At 36.2% G+C, this 13,482-nt stretch overlaps 1 protein-coding gene across 3 annotated transcripts in view; it reads left to right on the top strand.

Moving 5' to 3' along the window:
• The window catches only part of LOC106882040 (inactive tyrosine-protein kinase RYK), a 240,397-nt gene that overhangs the window by 129,014 nt on the left and 97,901 nt on the right, over nt 1-13,482 (top strand). For all 3 annotated transcript variants that reach the window (XM_052974851.2, XM_052974852.2, XM_089337649.1), the window contains exon 2: nt 12,467-12,594. In XM_052974851.2, the coding sequence (XP_052830811.1) occupies nt 12,467-12,594 (128 nt within the window). The remainder of the gene's footprint in view (nt 1-12,466; nt 12,595-13,482) is intronic.

Raw genomic sequence — 13,482 nt, 5'->3', positions numbered from 1 at the left:
CCTACAGGAGCCAGTCAGGCGGTACTGGCAACGGCCACGCTCAAAATGGTGCATCTCATGTGCCACCCGCACAAGAACCAGTCCAGGGGCACTGGCAACGATCTTACTTGGCTTGCCGGGTCTTCTCACGCACAGCCCATTTCCAAAGGTCTCGGTCCGTAGTCATCGCCTCGGTGAGGCCCAATGTACGAAGGTCTTGCCTCACCACCTCAGCCCAGGTCTTCCTGGGCCTACCTCTTCCACGGGTTCCCTCAACTGTTAGGGTGTGGCACTTTTTCACGCAGCTATCCTCCTCCATTCTCACCACATGTCCATACCAGCGCAATCGTCTCTCTTGCATGCCACAACTGATGCTTCTAATGTTCAGCTTTTCTCTCAAGATACTTACACTCTGACGGGTATTCACATTGACATTACACATCCAACATGTATATATATATATATATATATATATATGTCTGTATATATATGTATGTATGTATGTATATATATATATGTATGTATGTATGTATATATATATATATATGTATGTATATATGTATGTATATATGTATGTATATATGTATATATGTATGTATGTATATATGTATGTATATATGTATGTATATGTATGTATGTATATATGTATATATGTATGTATGTATATATGTATGTATATATATATGTATGTATGTATGTATATATATATATATATATATATATGTATGTATGTATGTATGTATATATATATATATATATATATATGTATGTATGTATGTATGTATATATATATATATATATATATGTATGTATGTATGTATGTATGTATATATATATATATATATATATATATATATAGGTGTGACTGTGTGATAAGAAATTTGCTTCCCAACCACAAGGTTCCGAGTTGAGTTCCAGTACATGGCATTTTGGGCAAGTGTCTTCTGCAATAGACCCAGGCCAACAAGAGCTTAATGAGTGGATTTGGTAGATGGAAACTAAAAGAAGCCTGACATATATATATATATATATATATATATATATATATATATATATACATATACGTGGGTGTGTATGATTGTGTATAGAAGAATATACTCTCTTTTGTTGAACCGCTAAGTTATAGGGATGTAAACCCACCAGCATCAGTTGTCAAGCGATGGTGGAGGGGGGGAAAAACACAGCCAGACACACACACACACACACACACATATGATGAGCTTCTTTCAGTTTCCATCTAGCAAGTACACTCACAAGGCTTTGGTCGGCCCAAGGCTATAGCAGAAGACACTTGCTCAAGGTGCCATGCAGCGGAACTGAACCTGGAACCATGTGGTTGGTAAGCAAGCTTCTTATCACACAGCCACGACTGTACCAATAATGTATATGTATGTACACATACGTATGGAGTTGTTAAGAGATTATGATAGCAAGAGTAACGTCAGAGCAGAAACTTTTACTCTATTTAAGTACAGTGTTTTATGTTTTAGACATATTTATTCCCCACCATTTTTGCATACTGAAAGATCTCTTCCCCTCCTCCCTCACCACCAATATTGTTTATAAACATTCTTTTGAAATTATACAGTTTATAAAGTAATTGTATGACAAGGTGAGCCAATTTACCAAAATATCTTAGGATAGCTGTCAGAGAGGTGAATGTTTTGACTTAAGGTCAGGTCATATGAAGTGTCATTTAAGCACAGTGTTTCAGAAGAGATTAGACAAGTTCAAGTTTGCTATCCGTATTGTAAAGGTATTTTGGTAGACGGTTGCTTTTAGGTACAGTAGTTTCGGAACAGGAAAAATAGGAGAAATAAGCGAGACTTTGAAATGGGAAATTGTGAAGAAAATTTATTATGCACTGGGTGGTGCAGCCATAGCCATTGTAGTTTAGAAGCTCACTCTGCAATAATGTAGTTTTAGGTTCAGTCCCACTATGTGGAACTTTGGGCAAGTGTCTTTTATTATAGCCCTTGGCTGACCAATGCCTTGTGAGTGAATTTGGAGGATGGACACTATGTGGAAGCCTATCGTGTGTGTGGTGCTTGTTCAAAGGGTGCAACAGCTGAAATGTTGTGGAGTGTAACTACCAAAATGTGGACACCAGTCTAAAGATATCAGTGAAATAACAAATTGTCTAAGTGTGAGATATACTGTTTGATAATGGTTGTATATGCATGCAGAAAAGAACTCCCAATATACTGCTTTTTGTTCCTTGAATTTTGAGGCAATGCAGTGTTAGTAAATATTATGTAAATGAGTTTATTGCAAGTAACATGTTGGAGTTTGCATTAAAGGTCAGGTACTTGAATAAAAATGATTGATTTCTTTTGTATATTCCTTCGGATAACAATTCATATTGCTTACATAGAAATCTTACCTCCTACACTCACAAATATAAGCATCTACACGGCACGATCACCTACACATTCATATATAAATATATATAACAGATTCACACAATCACGTGCATACATAAACACACACACACACACACACACACACACACACACACACACACACACACAGAGTAGCTTTTTAATTTATTAGGCGTAACTTAAATCTGTGTGTGTGTATGTGTCTGCACATACATACACACATGTGTGTGTACACATATGCAAATATATATATTGCATCTACATGGAAATGAGATATGACTTATCGCCCATTTCCATAGAAACTGGAACTTGTGTAATCCTTCCCTGTCATAGCATTCCACCATAACTCAACGACTGGCATTTGATCAATGATGTTTGCTTTACCCACCTGAACTTACCTGTTGCATTCCCAGGATAATATATAGTTTTATAATTGGTCAAATTCCTTAAGACCAACATATTTTGAAATTGACCAACATGCCATGTGAGTGATGTGTGTGTATGTGTACACATATATATATATATATATATATATATATATATACATACCAGACATAAGTGTGATTTTACATAAATTTATGTATATTAATCACTCTTATTATGTCTGGTGTATGCCATATTTGGAAAAATTCTGCTGGAGATACTGTTTTCTATTCTGAATATTATAAAGAGATTATGTGTATGTACATGTGTATTTGTTACAATTAGTGTATGTTTGTGTGAGTGCATGCATGCCACAAACATACATATGTGTATATCTATGCATCTCTGTCTGTCTATCTCTCTCTCTCTCTCTCTCTCTCTCTATATATATATATATATATATATATATATATACACACACACACACACTATATATATATATATATATATATATATATATATATATATATATATATATATATATATGCAGCTTTATGTGTGTGTATATATATGTATGTATGTGTCTGTGTGTGTATATATATATATATGTATATACATACACACACTAACACATACATACTATCCATATACACAGATAATATTGTAATATATTCATAGGGAAGGAAAAAGAAAATTGCACAATGTAATTTATCTCTATAATCTTAACATATCAATATTTTTGTATTTTAATCATGGAAATGAATATGTAAATGAATTTTCCAGTACTCTACACCCCCCGCCCACCCCCACCCCACACAACCACCACCACCACCACCATTTCACTTCTATTTCCATCATTCTTTCGTTCTCCCCCCCCACCCACCCCCACCCCTCACCTCGATTTCTAGTGTCTAACTCTGAGTAGTATAAAAGAGAACAGAATGAATTATGCAGAGAATCTGGGGCATGTGGTTGTCCTTCTGTCCTTCTTTCCGTCTGTCTGTTTGTCTGTCTGAATGTCTCTTCACTGCGGGCTACTTGTCTATCTGCCTGTCTACCTCTGTCTGTCTGTCTGTCTATTCATCTGGCTACCTGTATACCTATCCAGCTTTCAATCATTAAGTTACCTACATACTTGCTTGCCTATATATATATATATATATATCCATCGTTATAGTTACTCACCTAGTGAGGTATTTGCCTATCTCTTTCTTTCTCTTTGTCCCTCTTTCTCTTTCACTCTGTCCCTCTCATATTCTATCTATCTCTCTAACTATCTATCTATCTATCTATCTATCTATCTATCTATCACTTTCTAGCTAGCTAGCTATTTGCCTACCTGTCTAGCTAAGTAACTTATCTACCTCTCAACCTATCTATCCACCTTTAATATCTTAAATGTGAGGTGTGTCTTTCATTTACTTCTTCCAAAGTTTCCGCCAATCGGCTTCAGCTTCGGTTTTTCCATTTCTCTTCACTCATATCAATTACTTCAAATCTTACCGACACTGTACGTCCACCATCAACACCACCACCACCACCAATACCTATAATAATCATCACCATCGTTATCACTCACAGGGATTGCTCCCATCATTTTGTTTTCAATCTCTGGCTCTTTCTAAGCAACAGCCCCTCTTAATTCCCCCCCCCCTCCCATTTTCTCACCCATCGTGGAGTTATTAACGTGTAATCCATATTTCTCACTTCATTTTAAACACCCACCCATCATATGCACTTTATTTATTTAGGTTAGCTCTCTTTTCTCTCTCCCTCCCTCTCTCTCTCTCTCTCTCTCTCTCTCAGTCTCTCTATCTCTCTCTCTCTCTCTCTCTCAGTCTATCTCTCTCTCTCTCTCTCAGTCTATCTCTCTCTCTCTCTCAGTCTATCTCTCTCTCTCTCTCTCTCTCTCTCTCATATCTTCCAAAGTAAGGCAACTAAGTTTCTACTTAAAGGAAAAGTCTTTTGCTGCAATCTTTGGTTTTTCTGGTTTTCACATCTTGGAGCCAGTGAGTGGTGGGAAATCTTCTCATCATATTACTACCAGTAGTGATACTGCTCCTACTAATGATCATCAGCATCTTCATCATCATCATCATCATCATTACCATCATCATCATCATCATCATCATCATCATTACCATCATCATCATCATCATCATCATCATCATCATCATCATCATTACCGTCATCATCATCATTACCGTCATCATCATCATTACCGTCATCATCATCATCACCATTACCATCATCATCATCATTACCATTACCATCATCATCATCATCATTACCATCATCATCATCATCATTACCATCATCATCATCATTACCATCATCATCATTACCGTCATCATCATCATCATCGTCATTGTCATCATCATCATCACCGTCATCATCGTCATTGTCATCATCATCACCATCATCTTCAATGTCATTGTCATCATCACCATCACCTTCATTGTTGCTGTCATCATCATCACCATCATCACCATCACCAATGGCTTCTTGCCATTTAACACAATTGATATAAGCATTTTCCTCTCTCTTCAGACGCATAAAGGGAAATATGCTCACACACATAAACAGAGAGACAGGCAGTGAAAGAGAGGGAGAGGATGAGAGAAACATTAAAATGTCTCGTGTCAGATAACTCAGCATTGAATCAGTGATGCCAAACACATAGCACTGATGTATATACACAGCAATACACAAATACACAGCGTCTCATGTCCATTGTACCTGTGGCCAAAATACTGAGTTTGAGTAAGCAGTGGCAGTACTATAAAATCGACATGTGTTTGTTGTTTCTACATGTTGAACTTTCCTCATTTGAATGTCAATCCATCTGATCTCCTTTTCTCACATGACACACTCAGAACTTTATCTGGTACATTCATCCATTTTTAAAACACAAAGTGTGAAATTTAAATGAAAAATCCAGCTGCTATTTATTGCAGATTGTGCAACCATTTAACCTTCCCTGTTGGATCATTTATGTTTTATCAAGTTGCACAGCTGAATCTAAATTCTCCAAGATATCTGGAGCTGGCTTTTGGGAAAATTCCATGATTTTTCTATTCCTTCTTTACATCGCTGTATGAAGGCCAGCCAAACTTTCAAGCGTACCCCACAATAGCTTAATCTAGTTACATGACTAAGTTCTATATTAGTCATATCGAGGGAAGGCGGCGGGGGTGTACAACTATTTGAATTAGTTGAAAATATATCTCTTTCTGCTACTACTACTACTACTAAAAGTCTGAAACAAAAACACACAGAGTGGGGGCTTGTGCTATTGTTAGGATGTCTTCATTGGTGGTAGAATTATTGGAAATTGTCATTGTTGTGATTTTTATCAAAATTCCAATTACCATGATATAGATTTGACTTCTTCCTTCCCACCACCCCATTCCCCACCCGCCATCAGATTCTTTCATCACGTTTATTCGCCACCACCACCACCACCCCTTTGCTTTCAGACGTTTATTAGTATGGTGTGTATGTATCTATGGAGACAAGTTCCTTCATTAAAAGAATTTTCTGAAAATGAACATTCCACCACTACCACCACCACCACCACCACTGTCGCTGCCACCACTACCACAAAACCACAATAACCATAACAGTTTCACCACTGTATAGGTTTTTAACTTAGATTACATTCTCTAATTTCTTTACAATAGTAGTTCTAACAACAACAACAATAATAAAAGTGGTGACGATAATAATAATAATAATAATAATAATGATGATAATAATAACGATGATGATAATAACAATGATGATGATAATAATAATAATAATAATAAAGATGGTGATGATGATAAATTAAACAAAACAAATGCTGAAAATGAAATATTTGTTCTGTGAAAATAACATTTGTGTTTTCTATCTTGGAACAAATGATTTGTTGTTGTTGTTGCTGCTGCTGCTGCTGTTGTTATATCACCAGCATTGTCCACCATTAACCAACATCGCTACAACAACAACAACAACGGCAAGAAACACCAGCAAACACCACAGCTTTTACTGCAATTATCAGCTCACTATGACTAATGTTTTTATCATCAACAGCATCAAAATGGTTTGACTACTGCCATTATCAGAACAGGATTGGCACCATCGTTATCGCCACAGCCATTATCATTATCATTATCATCATAACGGTAATCATCATCGTTTTGATGACGTTGGTTTAATGATACTCTCTGAAATGCTAACCGAGCGTTTTAGAGAGAGAGTATCAGAGTACCGTTGTCGTCATCATCATCATCATCATCATCATCATCATCATCCCCACCATCATGTTAATGGTACCAGCTCAATGATGCTTTCTGAAATGCTAACTGAGCATTCTAGAGAGTATCATCATCATCATCATCTTATCATCATCGTTGTCGTTGTCATCATCATCAGTATATCATCGTGTCACTATCATCTCCAAAATAGTTTTTGAAAATTACCATAACTTACACTTGCAACATCATCATCACCATCAGCATCATCTTCCTTATTATCATCATCATCACCATCATCATCCTTATATTCATCTTTGTTGACATCAGCTTCATCATTGTTGTCGTCGTCCTCCTCCTCATCATCATCACCACCATCATCATCTTCCTTATCATCTTCATTGACATCAGCTTCATCATTGTCCTCTTCTCCTCCCCATCATCATCATCTTCCTTGTATTCATCTTCGTTGATATCAGCTTCACCATCGTTGTCATTGTCATCCTCCTCCTCTTTATCATCATCACCATCACCATCATCAGCTTTGTCATCCTCTTCTTCCTCCTCCTCGTCATCATCGTCATGCTCATCCTCATCATCGCCAATACCATCATGATTGTCGCCAGCCATCGTTGTCATCATCGTTATCACTATTAAGTCAGGCTCATCAGCAATGCCATCGTCATCATCATCATCATCGTCATATTCATCAATGTCATTATCATTGTCATCATCATCATCATCAAAACTACCAGGATTCTTTCTCCATTACAGTTGTTATTTGGTATTTTATTACACTTTGCATTGTTAATCAACACGCTGCTGTCACCGTTATTACCACCCTCATCCTCCTCCTCACCATCATCATCATCATCATCTTCAGCATCATCTTTATAATAATCATTACCATCAGCAGCAGTAGTCATCAATAATAGTGATCATCATCATCATCATAATTATTATCATCATCATCAGCACTACCATCATCATAATATTTTTACCACCACCACCATCACCATCAACACCACTGCCATCATCAAATTTCCTATAACAATATTTCACCGGCAGCTACAACCACCACCGTCACCAACACCACCATCACCGCTACCACCACCTACCTTTTCTTTTTCTTTTTTTTCGTACTTTTTTTTTTGCTATTAAATAAATATTTGATTGTTCCAGTTGATAAACTATGTCAATCTGTCAATAGGGAATTGATATTGAAGTTTATGGTGGTGATGGTGGTGGTGGTGGTGGTGGTAGTGGTTGTGGCAGGGATGTTGTTAGTAATGGTGGCGATGCGACGGGGAGACGGTGGATTGATTGTGAGTGATAGAGCTGGAGGTAGTGATTGAAGGGACGCAATGATGGTAAATGTGGTCATGGTTGGGCTAGGACAGTAGTGGTAGTAGCAGTGATAGTGGTGGTGGTTGTAGTAGTAGTGGTAGTGATGGTAGTAATAGTAGTGGTTGTAGTAGTGATCGTGGTGATAGTAGTAGTGGTTGTGGTGGTAGTAATGGTTGTAGTAGTTGTGGTTGTAGTGGTGGTGGTGTTGGTGGTAGTGTAAATGTTATGGTATGTTGTAGTAGGGGTAGCTCAGGTGATGGTAGTTGAATGCAGTAGTTTTTTTTTGGGGGGGGGTCTTTTAAGAGTTATTGTTGCTTAATCCCGATCCAGCTGATTTATCATGATCAAAGACATCCCAACTGTGACCATCCTGTCTTTATCCTATGCCGCAGGGAATCCTTGACTACATTGTCATTTGTTTTTTGTTTGTTTTAAGGTGTTGGGATGGAGTTTGCAAGAGACTTAGCTGCTATTTCTAGCAGCATTTCAAGTCACTATGTCGAAGGCTCAGTCTTAGTCCCCAGTTGTGAGAAGACTTAAGGGTGGGGGTGGGGGGAGATTTAGTTGTTTCTAGCTGCCTATGTACAAGGCCCAGTCTTTGTCTCTGGGAGAAGTTTCTTGGTGAGTGTGTGTGTGGGTGGGGGGAGAATGGTAGTGTTGTTTAACCCCGAGTCAGCTCTTATTCAGCTCACCTCTGCTCAAAAGTATTCCAGCCATGGCCATCCCCTTTTATTTGCATGTGTGTATGTATGTGCATCTGAGACTAATGTTTCCAATGCTGCCTTCCTTTTTACAAGTTATTAGAATGTAATTTAGAAGCGATTTGGCTGATATTTCTAACAGGTTGAGTTACTGCATAGAGATTCCCCCAGTGGCTTGCTGCTGCTGCTGTTGTTGTTGTTGTTCTAGGTGGTGGTGGTGGTGGTGGTGGTGGTGGTGGTGGTGGTGGTGGTGGTGGTGGTGGTGGTAATAAGTGAATGTATATATATATATATATATATATGTGAATGTATATATATATATATATATATATATGTATATGTATATATATATATATATATATATGTATATGTATATATATATATATATATATGTATATGTATATGTATATATATATATATATATATATGTATATGTATATATATATATATATATATGTATATGTATATATATATATATATATATATATATATATATATATATATATAAATATATATAGTGTTTCATAATAGCACTGTAGTCTCTAGTTACTGGTTTATAGTAGTTTAGTTATAGTGTGGTTAGTGGTATGGAAATTTTAGTGGTGCGTGTGGTGATAGTAGCAGTAGTAGTAGTTGTTGTTGTTCTTGTTGTTGTAATAGTTTAATGATAGAATTGGTAGTAGTAGAAGTGGTGGTGGTGGTGATAGTGTTCGGTATAAAAATAGCTTGCCTCAAATGGGAATTATCAAATAGCTACTAATTATATTGAATACTCTTTCTTTCATTCTCTTTCTCTCTCTCTCTCTCTCTTTCATTTACTTCATCTCTCTCTCTCTCTCTCCCTCTTTCTCTATCTCTCTTCCTCTTTCTCTCTCTCTCTTTCTCTCCTTTCTCACAGACCGTGTTTCGCCAGTCTCCCACCTTTGCTTGCAGGCATTTTTCATCATTTGTCTCCAGGCACGGCACTTGATTCCAACCAAGTTAGTTCACTTTAGACATTTTCTGTGGGATGGAGGAAAAGGAAGAGAAGCTCTTGGATGGGAGTGTTGGTGCCGCCGTTGTTGTTGTTGTTGTTGTTGTTGTTGTTGCTGGTGATGGTGGTAGCGATGGTGGGGAAGCTGACCAGATCTTCGGGGGTGGGGTGGGAAGGAAACTGGTTACATGTGATAGATTAGCATCCTATCCAAGAGGGAGATTAATTTCTCAACTGTTTAACTTGCCATGAAACTCTTAGCAACTCCCACACACCCTCACCCCCAACCCCCCTGCATCTTTCCACTGACAATGGTTGGCTGGCTGGCTGGCTGGCTATTCTGCAGACCTAATCACCTATTCTATGATGATGAGCCCTCTGGGAGGCTTTTGATACATTTGTTATCAAAACTACACAATATAAAACATAACAATTGATGGCGATGTGGTGCCCCAGCATGGCCATAGCCTAGTGGGAGAGAACAAGCAAAAGAATAAAAATTACCAATAACAACCGTAGCTTTCTAATCCTACTCTATGAAAGCATTGCAATTTCATTTAGTTCGTTTATCATATCTACATACATCAATGAAGTTAATTTGATTCAGTAAGACTTTCACCCATCCCACCGCCCAAACAAAGAATGAAAACCAATCAACTTCATTAAAAGCTACATACTGCCCAGGGACCATTTATTTTTGTTTGAGAGACAATCTGATTTGTGTGTGTGTTTCTTCAGTTTCTAAAGATTTTTCTATTAAAATTTGCTGATGGCATGTGTTTGTGTGTGTGCGTGCGTTTGTGTGTGTGTGTGAGTTTTTAGTCTATCTGTATCTCATATTCTGTGTGTGTGTGAGCATAGAAATAACACTCTGAGACGCACATCTAGTTTTGGCAGTCCAGTGTCTCCATTGTCTAAAATTGGAACAAGGTAAGCTAGCCATTCAATAAACAGAAATCGATTGAATAAGTAATCAAATGAAATAAACACAAGAATTGATATGATTGACCAATAAATAAATAAATTAAATTAAATTTTTAAAAAATAGATAGGCGTGGCTGTGTGGTAAGATGCTTGCTTTCCAACCATAGTTCCAGGTTCATACCAGCCTCTCCATGCTACTGATGTTGTCCAAGGGAAAGGCAAAGGTCGATACAGCTTGGCACCAGTGACATTGTAACTCATTTCTACAGCTGAGTGTAACTTGAGCAACGTGAAATAAAGTGTCTTGCTCAAGGACACAATACACAGCCCGATCTGGGAACCCAACTCACTACCTTATGATTATGAACCCGATGCTCTAACCACTAAGCCAGGACTTCAGTAACCAAAGTTAAACAACCAAACATCACGGAGCTTCTGTGGCTCCTGAAAGGAAAACATTTATTGAATCTCTCTCCTTTCTTCAACAAAATATTGACTTTTACCTAGTTATTAGAAATCAATAATTTTTTTCTGTTGTTTTGTTTTCATTTTTTCAAAACAAATTATTGTATTCCATTAACATGATTTGATAAATCTTAAAAATTTATTTTTCTTTAGCTTCAAATTCCTCCCCTCTAAAATAGATGATTAATTGATTGATTGTTTTCGTGGGTTTTTTTTTTGTTTTTCATTAAAATTTTTTTTTTTTTTTTGGTTAACATTGAGGAATTTCTTTATCTTTCCAATATGTAACTGAGAAATTACTTTCTGACAATATAATTATAATATAAAACAGGAAAAAATAAGGAGTAAAAAAAAGCACAAGAAATATAAATTAAATTACAAAAGCATATTTATTTTCTCATCTTTTTGTCAAAATTTTGTCAAATTTTGCAAAAATTTTACTATCTCAATGTTCTGCAAAAATTAAAATAAAAAACAAAAATACAAATTACAAAACTCATTATCACCCACTCCCACTCCTACTAATTTCAAATTTTAATTCCCTTAGCACATTTTTAAAAAAAAATCCTATTTTTCTCTTTTTTGAGATGGCAGCAGCATAATTTTTTAACATCACTTGCCTTTTTATTTTTACATTATTATTATTATTATTATTATTATTATTATTATCTTCCTGGCAGAACTATTAGCATGCTGGGCAAAATGCTTAGTGGCATTTTATTTTGTCTTTACATTCTGAGTTCAAATCCTGCTGACATCGCTTTTGCCTTCATCCTTTTGGGGTTAATGAAATAAGTATCAAATGAGCATTGAGGTTGATGTAATCAGCTTCCCTACACATCAAAATATTCATATTTTGTTTTCTCACTGCTTACTTATTATAAAGTTCTTAAAATTTCTGGTCAGTGGAAATCATGTATCACACTATTTCACCCTTTTTAAAAATCATCAGCATGACTTAACCTAGTGAAACATTTCTTACAAAGGGAAAAGAATTACTGTCTGAAAGAAATTCATGGAATGTGTATTTTTCTTCCTTCTTTTTCTCTTTTTCTTCATAGGGCGTTGTATCTAATTATCCTTCTGTTTCTCTTGTAGGCATCACAGCAGAATTGTCTTATGTCCGTAATGGTATCATCAACCACCATGCCCTCTCATTCAATCTACCAGTTGCCACAGAAATCAATGAGATTCACTTCACATGGCAGAGCACAAAAAGAGAATCGGTGAGTCCAACTTATTCCAAACCCTTTCAAAATGTATCTTGGCAAAATGGCCAAACAGAGTAGCCCATCAAAGTAGATACTTCACTGTATTTTGGCTTCGATATTTGATATTTGTACATTTTGAATTCACATCTTACTACAGAATATAATAAAAACTGAGATCAAATATTTGTGCAAATGAGAGTGCAGCTCTATATAGGCTCCCAAGGGTGGGGGTTTTTTTTTGGGGGGGGGTTGTAGACAGACGGTCTGATGTGATTTGAGAAGATTTCACTGCTATAATTTTGGAAGGTTGCATCTCTTGTTGCAGATTTGCAGCCTCCTAGGCTTGAGAGTGAGAGAGAGATATGATGTTCAAGATTTGATATTCAATAATACATTGTTCATTGCTTACTTTTTCATATATATATATATATATATATATATATATTATACATTATATATATATATATAGGAAAATGAAAAATAATAATAAGGCAGAATGCTAAACTGGAAGCATATTTTAATAAAGATTTCTCTAACTGGCTTTCATTGCGAAGCAAATTTTCAAGAAGAGGGAGAATGAAAAAGTTTTTTACAAAGAAGTACAAAATGAAGAAAATAATATATAAAAAAAATAGTATATAAAAAAATAAATATACCAATACATTATATTGTCTTTGAGCTTTTGAAGTTCAATGGTAATTCATGTATATAATGGTTGGAAAAATAAGGATGCATGAGAATTGAGAGTTGTGTTAGGTTTTAAAAAAGGGGTTAAAAGTTTGTGTTAAGCAGGAAGTGTGGTGTCAAAACAGGAAGTGTGTGTAAGGGGAGACAATGTTTTTAGTTGGAGTTATGAGCTCTTTTTTCAACAGGAACAAACATAAACTTCCTGTTGAAAAACAC

The sequence above is a fragment of the Octopus bimaculoides genome, chromosome 19, assembly GCF_046866305.1.
Source record: "Octopus bimaculoides isolate indiv1 chromosome 19, ASM4686630v1, whole genome shotgun sequence".
Classification (NCBI taxonomy): Eukaryota; Metazoa; Mollusca; class Cephalopoda; order Octopoda; family Octopodidae; genus Octopus; species Octopus bimaculoides.
This window is presented reverse-complemented; position numbering and strand designations above follow the sequence as displayed.